Below are 17,634 nucleotides of genomic sequence, written 5' to 3' on the forward strand. Positions count from 1 at the left end.
GTGCTTTCTGTTAACTCACCGGGCAGTGCTGAAGAGGGTTGTAAATCCTGTTGGGTTAGCCGAGCTAACAGATTTATGACACTTTTATACCTTCGCTACATGTTAGCCACATTGACGTCCTCCTGAACTTGATGGTTCCTTTCCTTCTCCTAGGTATACATGCCAACTGACCTTCTATTATTGTGGTTTTGAATAAGTTGCATGCTTTCTGGAGTGATTTGACCCTCCTGAGTCCTGACTTTCCCTTTCAGCTTCCCTTTTTCCAGTTCTGTCATTTTTGAGAATTTTCCTCTTCTGAATTCCAGTGCATCTGTGTTGGACTTTCTTGACAGTGCTCCACTCGTATGTAAGCTGAATTGGATCACATTATGGTAACTGTTCCCCAGTGGTTCTGCAGCTCTGACATCTTGTACCAGGTCCTGGGCATCACTCAGGATTAAATCCAGGTTTACCTTCTCTCTGGTTGGTTCCGCCACCAGCTGTTCTAAGGCACAAACATTTAGCATGTCTAGAAATTTGGGCTCTCTGCCAATACCCGAATGTGAATTTGCCCAATCTATGTGAAGGTAATTGAAGTCGCCCATTATTACAACTCTGTATCTCTTTGACACCTCTCTGATTTGCTTCTCTAACTCCAGGTCACTCTCAGCATTTTGATCCGGAGGGTGATAGTCCACGTCTTGTCACCCATAATGATTCTGTGGAGCACTCAGATCCTCCTAGGTTTTCTAGCTGGTTGGATTCTATCCTATCTTTAACATACAGTGCTACTCCACCTCCTATCTGCCCTTCCCTGCCCTTTCTGTAGAGTTTGTATCCAGGAATAACAATGTCCAGGAATAACAGTGAGAACCAGAATAACACTGGTTCTTCTTAGCATTCCACCAGGTTTCCGTTATGCCCACTATATCTATGAGATATATGGAAGAAATGGCAGAGATTGGAGAGCCCCTTTCCCTTGCACAAGCAGAAATAACTTCTAAGCTGTTTGGATCCCAGCCAGAATCTCTGTGTAGGACTTAATTGATTTTTATAATGGATGCAGTATTAGCATGATGCTCTGTCAATATTATTTGGTTCATTCACTTATTCCTTTGGTTCATCTGCTTGTCCTAGTGGATCTTGTTCTCCCTACCCTCTCTCATCTTCATTTTCTCATCCTTCCTGCAGTTCCGCTAATGACTTAGTAGTGAGGTGCCTCAAAGCACCTTCACTCTGCAGGATGACGACGGACAGATTCTTGCTTCGCTAGGACCGAGGGAACCTGAGTTCAAATCCCTGTTCAGCTATGAAACGCAGAGTGACTGGGTAATTCTGGGCCAGTCACTTATCTCTCAACCTAATCTACATCACAGGGTTGTTGGGATAAATATAACAATGTACACTGCTCTGGGCTCCTTGAAAGGGTAGGATAGAAATGTAAAAATAAGTAAGATTAGGCTAGGGCTTCAGCTGTGCTGAATGACTTTCACTGAGGTCATAGAGCAGAGAAGAGCTCAATTGCTACCTCTTCCTGGCTTTCTTGAAGGGTCTAATAGCTTAGTCCTTGCTCAGTTTTAATCTTCTCTTCTTGATACTATCTGCTTTTTCAGCTTCAGGCTACCTGCAGGTACATGATGGAGCAACTTCTGTGAATGCAAGTCTGTCTTCAAGGTTTCTTCACCTTGGCAGCCTCAGTTTTTTCTGTAGCTCTGGTGATGCCAAGGAGTCCTCAAGAAGCCCATCTAGAAGTTAGGGGAGATAATAACCATTGATTGACCTTCCCACAGCTGCTTTGGAATTAAAGACAAACACAGTTACTTAGCATGTTCAGTAGCAATCAATGAAACTTGCTTCTGTCTTTAAGACATAAACAACAGTCATTTGTTCATGAAAAAAGCTTCTGTGAAATAGCCATGAAGCTCACTGGATGACCTTGAGCTAAGTGGAGATTTGAGCCAGAGTCTCCCCACTCCCAGGCCAACACTTTAACCACTGTACAACACTGGATCTCCTCATGCATGTTTACTTGGAAATAGGTCCCATTTTTCAATCATGGCACTTGTTCCTAGGTAAGCGTGCATAGGATTGCATCCTAAATCATTGGAATGAAACAATACTTTGCTGAAATAATTAGGAAAGGTTTGAAAATTTGGTCTCATTTGTATTATATCGTGAATCCAGTTTCCTGGATTCTGTATGGATCCTTGATAATTTATTTTATGTATAGTGTCATTGCTGTGTCATTGAGACTGTTTTATTCAGAGTGTGATTGTCTGTGCTTTCCTGTTATTTACTCTTTTTATTTTAATAGTCCTTGGCAGTGTGCCTCAAATGCAGACTTGCAGAGGATTTAGTATGCAACCTTTAAAGAGAATATAACCAGTCACTACTCTACTCTATATACTCTAAATATTTTAATAAATGTAAATAAATCTATGGCACTGATAGGTATTAGTTGAGGAGGAATGGAAGATTGTCCTTCAAAATGCTCGAGTCAAAAGATTCTTGAGCACTTGTTATTTTCAACACTGCTAGAAAGGAGAGTCACTTGAAGGAGAGTTATTGAAATCATTTTATCTTCCACTTTTAGAACTCTCAAGCTCAGGAGGAGGGAGTGTGGGGGGATATAGATATTCATTCTAAAGGATGGCACAGTTGAAAGCAAGGTGTCAACTACATTCTGTCAAGTCTTGTTGGTTTGCTAACCACTTATTGCAATCCAGCTGAGCTAGCTGTAGGCACAGACTTCTATTCAGCTCCTGAATATGTTAGTTCTTTTGCTTTTTAGGATTTCCTTTCAGTCGTTGTCAGTAGGTTTGATTGTTCTGGCTTTCAGGCTGAGGAAAGCCGAATATAGCATTGGGGGATTGTATCCTAAATGTGTGTATCATGTCTTAAGACTAGACAAAATCAGAAGGTCTTATTTGCACCCATGTACCTCTGAGCATTGCTGTCAGTAGTAGGCATTGTGCCACCTACTACGACGACGGGTATTTCTATACCGCTCTTCAACCGAAGTTCTCAAGCAGTTTACATAGAAAAATAAATAATACATAAATAAGATGGATCCCTGTCCCCAAAGGGTTCACATTCTAAACAGAAACAAAAGGCAGATACCAGCAACCGCCACTGGAGCGATGCTGTTCTAGGGTTGGATAGGGCCTGTTGCTCTCTCCCTGCTAAATATGAGAATCACAACTTTAAATGGTGTCTTTGCTCAGCTAGCCGGGGTTACATGCTGACCTGCTTCTGGCTGCACTGTAGACAAACATCACTACAGGCAGGGCCGGATTAAGCCAGTGCGGGGCCTGTAGCATATGTTATAAAGGGGCCCTTTGCCAGCATGGGAGCAATGACACTGTTGGTTTCCTCCTGTGCAGAGAAGGATTTTGCTTACTCCAGTTTCAGCTCCAGTGTGCATGTGAGAGAGTAGAAACTCTGCTAACGTAAGCGCTTCTATCTCAAGCTAAGACTTTGCAGGAATACATTTGGAAGTCCACATTCCTGCTTTATTTGGTCAGCTCCACTTTCTAATCAGACGGGGAGAATTAATGCAAGAGAAGACTCTGTTCCTTGCCTTGGTTTGACCTGATGTTCCCAGACCCTACTAGTCAAGGAACAAAAGACAGACTTTGCTGTGTGATCAACATGAAGGACAGATGTAGTGCCAGCATTTATTTAATTGCTGGCACAGATGGCCAGTTTCTGCAGGAGAGGTGGTTCTCAAAATGTTACTCAGCATTGCTGCTGTGATGTTTCAAGCCTACCAAGTTGTGAGCAGGCTATGTGCCATCCATTCAGATGTGTATGAGCATAGGCAGCCAAATGACTATCAGCTGTGATTATGAATAGCCAGGAAAACAAAGGCTCCTGCCTTTGGAGTATTTTCACACATTTTGCGCACATGGAGTATTTTCACTGGCTTAAGATACCTTAGTGAGTAGCATAAAGTCTAAGCAACTGTTTTGGATTTTGTGTGCCAGGCTGTAGTTGGTTTTGGGGATACAAGATCCCATACTTCATTCAGAAGGGTAGCTGTTCTAATCTAGCAGCAAAAGACAAGTAGGACTGTGGAAATTCAGAAACAAACTGGTTTATTTTGGCAAGATATTTTGTAGGCAACAACTTATATCATTAGATACATGAAAAGAGCTGAGGAAATTGTGTGTGTATGTGCGCATGCACATGCACATGTTCATGGGGGAGGGACAAGAGAGAGAGTTTTATACGTAAACCATGTTAACAAAGTAAGAGATATAGATGATGAAATCATTGCAGGAGCACTGAACAGCTCTGAATATGATACCCAAGCAGCAGACTTTATAGTGAGAGAATGGTTTGAATAATCCTTATTCAAGCCCTCAGAAATTATGTCAGACTTGCTATTGCTTCCAGCTTCTGGAGTCCCCTGTGTCACGTATTACAAATATATGAAAGATAATTGCCAGTTCCAAATCAAGGAGAAAAGGTTGAAACTTTGCCTCCAGGTGAAGTTGATGAATACTACTACAACCTGAAATTGAGGGGCACAACAATAGTCCTAGAGATGAATAAAGGCTACACACCTCAGTGACAGGAAGTAAACAAGCTCTGTCTACAGCATGTGCTGCTACCGCCTTCCGATCACTGGACATGCCAACTGTCATTACCTCAGACTTAGCTAGATTCACCCCAATTGGCCTTTTTCTTATGTATACTTCATGACAGGTTTGAAACTGAACTTGTACTGAAGTCAATACATAGGCCAGTATTCTTTGACCAGCTAGTATGTTTCTATTTTCCTCACTACATGGAACAATGAACTGAACAATCTGAATGCAACAGAATTTATAATCTGTATACTTATATATTTTTTAAAAAATATATGTGGCTGTACAAAGTGTTAGGGTACTTGAGCTAAAATGTGTTTCAGCCTGGGCTCAGCTGGGTGGTGAATCAGTGTTCATAGCTGGGTACTACTCACCCAGATGCAAAGTGAATATACTATGTACTACAAATACCTCTGAAAGATGATTTGGGTTGGCTTGTTAAATTCGTTCAGTGCCACACTTGGATGTCTTTTTCTTGTTATGTTTATTCCAGGCTGTGAACATCAGCTTAAAATGGATCACATGGATTGGCTCTTTACTTTAGTATACTGTAGTTATTGTGTAACTGGCCCTATCCATCCCCAGCACCGTACTTCCAGCAACGGTTGCTGGTGTCTGTCTTAAGTTTCTTTTTAGATTGTGAGCCCTTTGGGGACAGGGAGCCATCTTATCTTATCCATTTATTATTTCTCTATGTAAACCGCTTTGGACTTTTGTTGATAAGCACTATATAAATATGTGTTGTTGTTGTTGTAAATAACATTATGCTACAGCAAGTTGCTGTTGCTTGCTCTCAAGGCATTTCAGAGTGAGAATACGCATAGGGATTTGTTTTGCTGGTAAGCAGAGCAGACTAGTTGATGGGAATACAGTCTTCTTGGTGGAGTTAAACGTAATTCGAGGTCACTAAAAGCCCATAGCAATTAGCAGTAATTTGGTATTTACCCTTCGTAATGACAGAGCCCTGTGGTTTGCTTTAGTTGTATCAGCACATTTGTTGTTTTTTTAAACACACTTACACAGCTCATGAGAACAAAAAAATGTGTAAAAGTAAGATTTAACAAACACTATTCAGTTTGTTTGTCTTACATTTTAAATTGAAACTCTGCACCCATTTTGTTAATAAATGGGGAGAACATCTGAGAGGCAGGAGAAGAGTGGGGAAAGCAATGAAACTAGAAGGAATATTTCATTAAAGTGTCTTTCTCAAAACAGATCATGATACTCCCATAGGAATGCCCTCCTCCAGGTTCATGCAAGTTGTAAACAATTTCTTTAGCACCTGCTGAGCAACCAAATTGCTAAAGTAACAGCCAAGAGGGACTATGTGTCAGGAACTGCCTGACGGAAATCTTGACAACATAGGACAGAACTGATTCAGAAAACAAAGCTATATCAAAACACCCCACACTTTCAAGGCAGGCATACAGAGCCATATGTAGTACATCTGAAGTTGAGCAGTAGCAAATGTTCCAAGGACAGGTGTCAGGCTAGGGACAAGCATACTGAAACTGGGTTTGTTGCTAGACACACGGCTGATTCATAAACACATAAACAGTTGTGTGAGAGGGCTTGAGGACGGGTAGCAGGGAGGGCAGAACAGATGATCCAGCTGCCAGGTTTGGGTACAGCTGTCAGGGTGCGTGGATCACACCCCCAGATAGTCCACTGCTGCCCCAGACAGCGCAGAGGTGCAGGGGTCGGGACGCGTCATCCCAGTCCCCGGAAAGTGTGAGATGCATTGTGGGGATCCCCCTGGAAATGGCCGGGAGCCCGGTTCTGTACCAGCACCAGCTGGGAACAGCTGTTAGCTGCAGTTAGCGAACACACAACCAGTTAGCTCGAGTTAAGGGCGCACTCGTGTCCTTTCGGCTAACCAGCGGGATCCATAGGTGGGTTTGCTGCCACCAGGAGCTGCTCATGGGCAGCCAATCGTGGGTTTAGCTGCTCATGAAAACAGCCTCATACATTAATCATGCATCATCAGACAGGGCCTTGCATGTGAATGCATCAACTGTCTCCACAGATATTGTATGGCAAGTGATAGGGAAATACTGTAGAGTTTGATGTTGTCTGTTGCGGGCCTCACACTTATGGTTGAAAGTGGGTGATAAATATGCACACCATGTCTGTCGAAGAGCTTGTATGACTGTCACCGTTAAGGTTGGCCATTCAATGCTTTGACATTATTATAGCAGAAAGAAGACTGACTGAGGACCAGTTCACACATTTGCAGTGTCATAGAAGCCATTTCCCACACTGCTCTGGTAATATGTTAATGAAAGAACTACATGAGGGGACAAATAATGTGATTCCTTCCTTTAGAAGTATCAACTCCCTTCTAGCCAAATGATATGAATGTGTGAAGGAACTGTTTCATGTGCCCCAATCCATGTAGTTCTTTCGTACGGATGTTACCTGGGTGGGATAGGACCATTCCCCAGAGAAGCAACTCTGCTGCTGTGGATGCATGTGAATTGGCCCCAAAACAAAAGTGCAGCGACAGAATAGCATCTGACAGAAATGCATCTGACCTGACCGAAACTGGTCAGATGTGCAGACTGCATAAGCCCAGATGCGTGGCGGTGGCATCCCCACATCTATAGAATCATAGGATTTTAGAGTTGGAAGTCCAGCCCCCTGCTCAGTGCAAGGAACTGCTTCCACTTCCCTGACAAATGGCTGTCTGAAAACCTTCAGCAAGGAGAGATTACACAGACTGTTCTACTATTGAATAACTCCTAATATCTAACCTAAATCTGCTTAGTTGTCATTTCAACCAACTGATTCTAGTCCTGCCCTTAGAAGCAACAGAGAACAACTGCTCCTTATTCTATGTGACAGCTCTTCAGATATTTGAAGTTGAGCCCTCGAGTCGGTGTCGACTCCTGGCGACCACCAGGAGCCATGTTGTTTTCTTTGCTAGAATACAGGAGGGGTTTACCATTGCCATCTACCACGCAGTATGAGATGATGCCTTTTCAGCATCTTCCTGTATCACTGCTGCTCGATATAGGTGTTCCCCATAGTCTGGAAAACATACCAGCGGGGATTCAAACCGGCAACCTCTTGATCCCTAGGCAAGCTACTTGCCCGCTGCGCCAGTAAGGTGACTGTTACTACATACACACCCTGTCTTCTCTTCTCCAGACTAAACTTACTCAGCTCCTTCAATTGTTCCTCATAGGACATGGTTTCTAGACCACTCACCATCTATTGTACCTATATTGTAGATGAACAGTACATCTGGCCATATGGCTGCCTTTTTTTATGTTCATTCAAGGTTGCACTTTGCAAGGTTCTGCTGGTGCTTATTAACCTCTTTAAAATACTACATATACTGATGGTGCTGTGTAATTAATATATAATAATATGATACTACAGTACTTGCACTTGGTACACTTGGTGTACTTTTGGTTTCACACAAAGGTTCTGAGTGGAAAGCTGCCATTGTGGATGCACCCTTAAGCACAAGGTGGAACTGAGCAAGATTCAAAAGGGAAAGCAGAGAAACTCAGCCACACTCTTAACATGTATCCTGATGTGCAACCCATTTAAACTGCTTGGATATAAACTGAGTCTCTTTACAGTTGATGGAATTTCACTGACTTAAATCCAAGTTATTTGGTTTAACTTGTCAGCGAGTTCGTGAATATGCCCTCAGTTAAAGGTTGCTGGTTTCTAGTCTTCCAGCAAACATTTTTTTGGCCCAGACCCATTGTAGGGTGTGGATCTGAGATTTCATCTCAACAATTCCAAGCTACTCAGATATTCAAGGTCAAAGGTGAATGCTTCTTTGGTACTTTCAAACCCTCCCACACAGCTGAAGGGACCCAATGTTTATAATACAAGGCCCTGCCTGAGTAGTTTTGAAATGTTACCAATATAAACAATGCTCACATTATGTCTTTTAGTTATGTCTTTCCACCATTAGTTGGGCTAACATGGGTATCCTATTTCCTGATCAAATCCAATCTGTTTACACAAATATTTGAATTCCTGTTGTTTTACCCTTCCATTAATTTCTTTATATTCTTGAATATAAAGCCAACTTTAAGTGATGGCTTTTGTTACCTTTTGTTTATAGTAAGAAACACTACCTGGATTAGAATCACATAAAGGCAGAGATGAGAATAACAATACAGTGTATAGATATCACTACATCTGGTTTTGTCTGTGAATAGTCAGACAAACCATAAGCTATGGAACCCAAGAAAGACACCACAAGTGGATTTCATTTACCCTCTTGGTTTACAGCTTTGCCCTATGGACCATGGCAGTATCAGAAAATAATGTTGTATTTTTCTGCAAACACACACTATTGCTCCAGAACTGTAAACTGTGTATTTTCTTAATCTAAAGATGAATCTCAGTTACTAAATATAGAAAACCTTGAGGGTCAGTAGCAGCTTGAAATCTAACAACTGCCTCAAGTTCTTTACCATATTTAATGTTCTTGTTTTTAGTATTCTGTTCTCTTGCTTTATGCTTTAGAAAAACTGTAACCCTGCAAAAATAGGAAGGAAGGAAGGAGGTGAATCTCTGACTTCTAGTAGGCTTGGAGAATTGTTATTGTTATTTGTAGATGGCAGCTCTGTTTAAAGCCATTTGTAAGATCCATACTTCTGTCTTGGAATATTATAGGAATAAACAAACATGACAATTTTATGCAGATAATTTACATGGGTCAGTTTTAGAATGTTCTGTTAAGCAGCAAGTACTCCCCCACCCACGAGATATGGATTTATGAGTTATTTTCACTTGATTTCCTCTTTTCAAAGCCCTTCTTCCAAGTACCCAAACTGGATTTTGTACTTGTAGAAAGAGTCATCATAGCACAGTTTGGATATTTTGCAGAGTATCTTCTGACAGGGTAACTCTGGGAAACATTTGCATGTGTATGGATCATGCACAAGTGCCCTTCTGGCTGCTTGTGTTGAGAGCCTGACAGTTGCAAAGCCAATGACGGACGCGGGCGGGGGGGGTGGGGCAGCTTTAAAGCAGCATATTCTTTGCAATGTGAGACATGTGAGAGAGAAATGAGAATTACGTGCTATGAGTGAAAATTCAGGCATCCTTTAAGGATATTAATTTTGCAGCCTTTCTAAGCGCATTGTTCTTTAAATTTCCACTGAGAGCAATGGCATTTCCTCGTATGAGAGTCCAGTTAGTTGATGAAACAATATAAACATGCAACATAGATTCTCCGTAAATGGGTTTAGGATTGGGAAACTGATCAATATGAACTTGGAAGGTTCTGGGCACAACACCTCAAAGTTCTGGGCACAACACCTCAAAGTTCCATGGCATTTGAGGGGGGGAAAGCAACAGTCTTCACCCTGCTTGCTCCAGGTAATCCAGTTGAATCTTATGTGGGGCTATATTGAAGTAAATAGGTTTATAGGTGGTATAGGCTGTTGTGGCATGGCTCTTTGTAGCAACAACCTGTGCAGTGAAACATCCCACACCTTTTGTTTTGTTTTGCCTTTTATATTGGTGCTGCTATAGATAACACAGCTCCTCTTTTAGAAATGGCATTATTATAAAGTTGTTTTGGTTTGCTACTAGTAAATCCTTATAATGTTTTAGATATCCAGTGTTGTTAACGTATGATTTCATGATTATTAGTGTTTTATATTCTTTTGTTGGACTGATGATTTAATGGACAGATGGAAAAAATAATATAAATATTTAGTACTTCTAATCTAATAATTTCTGCTCTGGGAACTTTTCCCCTGTTGTGTTTCATTTGTGTTTGTAAAGGAATGAGCAACAACATGTTTTATGTCCACAGTATTCCCAATTGTTTTTATTTTAGGTGGTTTCATAATCATAGAAGTACTTCATACTCCAGCAACACAGAAATATAAGCACTAAATAAAAGTTAACAGCTGCTAACGTGTGTATGCCAGACTAGAATGGGAAATGTAACTGGGTTTTTGCCATTCTAGATAAAGGTGGATAAATTCACATAATGTATACACCTTTTTTATACACCTTTTACAATATAAATTTGTATGTTTATTCTGCACATTTATATGTATATAATATAAATTTATATAAATAAACTTATATAATACAAATTTATATTATGCAAATTTAATTATCATCAGGGGCAACTAAATATTAGACACACAGAGCTGCCACCACTTCATGCCTGATCTCCTTCTCTTTCTTGTAGCATCAGACACAAACAATGCATGACATAATGTCATTGTTCTGTGAGTCTCCTGCTCCCTAGCAGCAAATGATGTGTGGTGGAGGCAGAGGGACATACAGGGCAATGACATCATGTCTTGTGTTGCTTGCATTTGATGTTATAAAGACAGTAGCTCTGTGTCCTATAAAACATCTAGTCTGGTCATCATTTTGACTTGTTCATTACAGACCTATTTTTCTTGACTACCTACAATCCTTCAGGTACTTCAGTTGCAGTCTTTAAACCAATTACCATGTATTTAGTGTTTTTTTAAAAAGTACTACCTTTTGATCTATGGTAAGACCTAAAGGTGGCTTACAGTTATAATAAAATACTATAAAAGTCAAAACCAAAAATATCTCTATAAATTATCAAAACATGAAAACATTGAACAACCATAACACTGACAAAACACAAAAATCAGCAAGTAAAGATTATCCAGACCTAATACAACATGAAAAAAGTAAGCAGATAAATCGCTTGAAAGCTTTCTACATAAGAACATAAGAACAACCCTGCTGGATCATGCCCAAGGCCCATCTAGTCCAGCATCCTGTTTCACACAGTGGCCCACCAGATGCTGCTGGAAGCCTACAGGCAGAAGTTGAGGGCATGCCCTCTCTTCTGCTGTTACTCCCCTGCAACTGGTACTCAGAGGCATCCTGCCTTTGAGGCTGGAGGTGGTCTATAGCCCTCCAACTAGTAGCCGTTGATAGACTTCTCTTCCATGAAGTTATCCAAACCCCTCTTAAAGCCTTCCAGGTTGTTGGCTGTCACCACATCTTGTGGCAGAATTCCACAAGCTGATTATGTGTTGTGTAAAAAAATACTTCCGTTTGTTGGTCCTAAATTTCCTGGTAATCAATTTCATGGGATGACCCTTGGTTCTAGTGTTATGTGAGAGGGAGAAGAATTTCTCTCTAGCCACTTTCTCCACACCATGCATGATTTTATAGACCTCTATCATGTCTCCCCGCAGTCATCTTTTTTCTAAACTAAATATCCCCAGGTGTTGTAGCCTTGCCTCATAACGAAGGTGCTCTAGGCCCCTGATCATCTTGGTTGCCCTCACCTGCACCTTTTCTAGTCCTGGGTGCCACTCAGGATTAAGTCCAAGGTCACCTTCTCTGTGGTTGGTTCCAAGACTAACCCCTAACCCTAACCCTGAGCCATTTCGGAAGGGCGGTATAAAAATCGAATAAATAAATAAACAAACTGTTCTAGGGCACAGTCATTCAGCATATCTAGAAATTTGACCTCTTTGTCATTACCTGACTGTGAATTTATGCAGTCTATGTGTGGGTAACTGAAGTCACCCATTATTACTCCGCTGCTTCTCCTTGACACCTCCCTGATTTCCTCCTGCAACTCCCAGTCACTGTCAGCATTTTGACTCGGAGGGTGATAGAACATCCCCAGTAGCACATTTCCGTTCAGGCCTTGTATTGTCACCCACAGGTTTGAGTCCTCCTAGGTGTTCTGCCTGGTTAGATTCTATCCCTTCTTTAACATAAAGTGCTACTCCACCTCCAAAGTGCCCCTCCCTGTCCTTTCTATAGAGTTTATATCCAGTGATGATAATGTCCCACTGGTTCTCAGTGTTCCACCATGTTTCTGTTATGCCCACTATATCTATTTCTGTGTTAGCAACCAAGCACTCCAGCTCAGCCATCTTGGCTCGGAGGCTTCTGGCATTGGCATATAAGCACCTATACGCTGAATCTCTCACCTGATGTGTGCTATCTTTCTTTTGACTCTTTGACCAGCTGGCACAGGCTCCTGTCTGCTCTTTATGTGGTTCTGCTCTGTCCCCTTCTGTTTGATCTGAATCCTTTACGCCCTCACACTTTAAAGGATGGTATTTGCCGAAACGGATGATGGCCAGCTCCCGACGGCTATTCCCCAGGCGTCATTTTAAAAGCTGCTCTGCAATCTTTTTGATTTTAAGCACCAGCAGTCTGGTTCCATCTTGGATCAAGTGCAGCCCGTCCCTTTTGTACAGGCCTTGCTTGCCCCAAAATGTATCCCAGTGCTTAACAAATCTAAACCCCTCCTCCCGGCACCAACATCTCATCCACACATTGAAACCCCTCAGCTCTGCCTGTCTCACTGTATCTGCGCGTGGAACAGGTAGCATTTCTGAGAATGCTACCTTGGGGGTCCTGGACTTCAATACATTCATTCTATACATTCAATTCTTCAATACATTTATTCTATACATTCATTCATTCATTCATTGTTCAATACATTCATTCTTTCATTCTAGAATGAAAAGATGTCTAACTCATCATTTGAAAGATAGAGCAGACTTGGCAAAATTATCTGGGAAACCAGTTCCATGAAATAGGTGCCACTACAGAGAATGTTTTGCTTCTCTTAGCTACTAGTCTAATATAGAGCAGGATATTATATGATAACCTAACCACATCGGGAAGGTGTATTTGTAGAGATGGGAGGTTATCTAGGATACCTGAGGTATCCTAAACCCAAAGGCTGTAGAGGTTGAAACTAACTGGTAGTAACCAATGAAGCTGTTTAAACACAGTTCAGTACTTGGCATGCACCAGTTTACCTCCACGTTGCCATACTGTTCCTTAGCTGAACATACTTGCACAATAGAATACAATCATGTAATGTATAGCTAGTATATAAAATTATACTGCACTTCATTATTTTATTAAATATTATTTAGGGGAAGCAGGCCGCTGTGTTTTGTCAGCTTCTCTTAACTGCTATTGCTGTGTGTGTCATTGCAGAGATTCGAGCTCAGCTAATAGAGCAGCAGAAATGTCTGGAGCAGCAGACTGAGATGAGGGTACAGCTTCTTCAAGACCTCCAGGATTTTTTCCGCAAAAAAGCTGAAATAGAGACTGAATACTCTCGCAATCTAGAAAAATTAGCAGAAAGATTCATGGCAAAAACAAGAAGTACTAAGGACCATCAACAATACAAGTAAGCCAAAGCACTTTATATATATATTCTCAATGACTGATACATTGCACTGTGAAATGCAGGTGGTTTGGAACTTCCTGAGCCGCTGCAAGCAATTAAAAAAAGCCAACACTCTTGCGCAAGAGTGCACTTACACAAATACATGAACTTGCACAGTCGCACTTCTGTGACACTGCTTACATTATTTCCAGTGCAAGTAGAGTTGCAGAAGTTCAGTTGCACCAGTTAAAGTATTTGTGCAAGAGCATTCTTGTGCAAGACTGTTTGCGGGGAGTTTTGGCCGCTCACAGTGTTCAAGACAGTTCAGAACTGTCCAGGTTTTACGGCCCATGGTGGCCAATGTGTTTTGGTTTTGTTCTTACTTTTTATATTTCTGCTTTGTACAATCTTAAAATAGCAGCATTTATTCATCTGTACTAAGGCTTCTCATGTGCACAAGAACTTTAAAATGTGTTGTTCCTCCTAATGACACTGGGAAATAGTTTACTATGATGTGCATTTTAGAGATAGAGAAGTGAAGCAGAGAGTGTATAACTCGTCCTGCTGAGTCTATGGCTGGACAAGGATTTGAACTCTCCCAGGTACATGTCTATTAACACTATCCACTTGACTATGCCAATTAGGGATGGAGATTAGATTAGATTAGATTAGATTAGATTAGATTAGATTAGATTAGATTAGATAGATACACAGAAAAAGAGATATTTGTATTAAGGAAGTAGGTTGTTTGCAATGGCTCTACAGCCATGAGAAGTTTTTTGGAAGCTTGTGGAAAGGAGATTCTCATCCTTTCCCTTTAAAGATCCTCTTCTTTCCCCTTCAAACATAAAAGCCGGAGTGCAGAAAGCAGAGGCACAAAGAACATATGTACGTGTTTTTTGCCACTACTTGTACCATATAAAGTACATATACTAGTTTTTCCAGTCCATGCATGGAACTTTCTTTCCACAACGTGCATGAAACTGGAAACACTATACAGCTTGAAACTGGAAACACTATAACTTGCCATCTGTATGGGTCCTTATTCTCTATTGTTTGTTGCATTATATCTTCCTGCATAGATATAATGCTGTTCCCAAATGGGACATACTGTGTAAAACCTAAAAATGTTGCATGTTTGTTTTTGGTGTTATTACTAACACTCTGTGCACTCCTTGCTAATTAATCTGAGATAATTACCACATGCTAGTCCAAGATTCAAAAGTGCTAAAGGGAATTAGAATCTCCACTGCCCATAAAATATTCATGTATAGGATGCAATAAATCCTCTCTTCTACCATTCTTTAGCCATCCAGATTTTGAGTGCCAAATGGTGATTGAAGAATCCTAAGAAACAAAAGAGCCACATTAATAGTTCCTGAATATTTGTCCTAAAATCAGTGGCTCCTTCATGTACTCATACAATTAAATTTTTGTAGTCATGTTTATGCGGAAATTGGTAATATGCCTGTAGCAGGAAGGTATATCGAACACACAAGCTATATACAGTTTCTGTGTTTACTAGGAAAGACCAGAATCTGCTGTCTCCAGTGAATTGTTGGTATTTACTCCTCAACCAAGTGAGACGGGAAAGCAAGGATCATGCAACTCTGAGTGATATATACCTGAATAATGTCATTATGCGCTTTATGCAGATAAGTGAAGATTCCACCAGGATGTTCAAGAAGGTACTTCATTATAATTTCTCAGATTTTGTATGGAAAGGGAAGTGTCTAAAAGACATAAATTTTAAATGAATACTCTGTAGGCGACTTGGTAATGCAATAACATATCCTACTTCAGCGTATTACTAACTCCCTCATGACATTTCTTACTGTAAATGTAGAGAGGAAAGTGCTTTTTGTGATGGGGCTTTCAAGAACTTACTCTTTTAAATGCTGACAGGGTAAGTGAGACAAACTTTTTTATTAAAGAGGTTTGCTGCGTTATCCTCAAGAAAGAGAATAAGAGTTCATGAATTAACCTACCAATATGGAAGGATATTCTGTTCTCATTAAATTACTTGAAAGAAATTTCACTCATGAAAAAACAGGTTGAAGCAAAAAAAACTTCCTGTTCTCTGCTATAATCTTGTTAAACTCTTCCCTTGAACTTTATTTTCCAGAGGGAAAAAAAGCATAGTGTTCTGAATTCATGTGAAGATTTCACATGGCATAAATAGGATTTTTTTGGTTGTAGGAAAGTAGCAATTTTTCCTTTAGGTATTGTTTTAATTACCTCTGGACAAAGGTGTGATTGTTCTTGTATTTGTGTATAAAATGATGCTGAGTTTCATTCAACCATGAAACTCACTGGGTGACTCTGAACCAGTCACATATCTCTCAGCCTAGGCTACCTCACAAGGTTGATAAAAATAATCATGTGCACCACTCTGAGTTTCTCAGAGAAAGAACAAGATATAAATGTTTTTTTTAAAAAATCTGTATAGGGTACACTCAATCTGTTTAGCTCCAGTAATGTTGATCATTACATTTGTATTGATATGAAAGACCCCTAAAAGACCAGAGGGAGGTGCATTATGTAGTGGCATTTCCCAGTGTCATTTAAAAATATTTGAATTCAGACACCGAAAGAAATCCTGCATTTTCCTGCTACAGCAAGCTATAAATTAGGGATTATTTGGACTGCATGAATTATATTTGGATTACAATGAAAATCTGTCATTATTTTTGCATATATAATTTGATGTACACAAAACACTAAAATGTTATGGCTATATTTTTTTAACCAAAGAAAATATATTTGCACATTTTCATTTAAACAACCTTCATACAGGCCACCTGTTATCCAACAGGTATTTATTACTTAATATCAATAGTATATACAGGTTAATCAATTTAGAGTTTGAAATTAAATAAATTTAAAGCTCTGGGTAACCTGATCTGATTTGCCCCTGAAGCTTGGCATCTTTTGTAACATATGATATAGTTGCTACATTGTTTCAGTATTAGGGAGGCAGGGCCTTTCTCTCTAATAACTCTTAAAGTGACTTCCAAAGGTCTACTGGAGGCCCTGCATCTTTTCCTGTCCTCTGCAATGCACCTGGCACAGGGCACTGCACCACTAAGGGCCTTCCAGCAGTTACATATGGCACTTACTGTATTGTGTGTAGTGATGTGCCCGGACCGGTCCGGAGGCCATTCTAAAGGGCTCCAGACCGGTCTGGACCTGGGCGGTTCGGGGTTCGGGCGATTCAGGTGGGGGGTTGCTTTAAGAGCGGGGGGAGGGTTTACTTACCCCTCCCGCCACTTTCCCCCTCCGTCGCCCGTAGTTTTTCTAGTAATTGGGGCGGCAGGATACCTCCCTGCCACCCCTTCCCTCGTTTCGCTTGAAAAGGCTCCCAGAAGTCTTCTGTGCGTGTGTGCACATCACAGAGACATGAAACACATGATGTGCACGCGCAGAAGACTTCTGGGAGCCTTTTCAAGCGAAACGGGGCAGGGGCGGCAGGGAGGTATCCTGCCGCCCCAATTACTAGAAAAACTTCGGGCAACGGAGGGGGAAAGCAGCAAGAGGGGTAAGTAAACCCTCCCCCCACTCTTAAAGCAACCCCCCACCTGAATCGCCCGAACCACCCAGGTCCAGACCGGTCCGGAGGCCTTTAGAATGGCCTCCGGACCGGTCCGGGCACATCACTACACACACTGCTCTTAAAGCAACCCCCCCCACCCCAGTGCCGGACCACAGTTCGGCGGTTCCATGCACACCCCTAATTGTGACAAGGAAGAGGTCTCTGTGTCATAATAAGAAGCATAGGTTGCTCTAGAATTGAGAGTTTGACAGTAGTGAGGCTATGCTTATGATCGCATGGGCAGGAGGGGGAGAGGTTGCGCAGATCTTACCTTGCCCTCCACCACACACACACACACACACACACACACACACACACACACACACAGAGTCAAAAGACTT

The 17,634-nt window shown here is 41.2% G+C and overlaps 1 protein-coding gene across 4 annotated transcripts in view; it reads left to right on the plus strand.

Annotated features, from left to right (window-relative positions):
- Positions 1-17,634, plus strand: part of SRGAP1 (SLIT-ROBO Rho GTPase activating protein 1) — a 187,549-nt gene that overhangs the window by 95,142 nt on the left and 74,773 nt on the right. For 3 of the 4 annotated variants that reach the window (XM_053252111.1, XM_053252107.1, XM_053252110.1), the window contains 2 exons: positions 13,527-13,722; positions 15,227-15,389. In XM_053252111.1, the coding sequence (XP_053108086.1) occupies positions 13,527-13,722; positions 15,227-15,389 (359 nt within the window). Of the gene's footprint in view, positions 1-9,859; positions 9,924-13,526; positions 13,723-15,226; positions 15,390-17,634 lie in introns of those variants that run through there. The other variant, XM_053252108.1, reaches the window with a different exon arrangement.

Source organism: Hemicordylus capensis, chromosome 5, assembly GCF_027244095.1.
Source record: "Hemicordylus capensis ecotype Gifberg chromosome 5, rHemCap1.1.pri, whole genome shotgun sequence".
In the NCBI taxonomy this organism is placed as follows: domain Eukaryota; kingdom Metazoa; phylum Chordata; class Lepidosauria; order Squamata; family Cordylidae; genus Hemicordylus; species Hemicordylus capensis.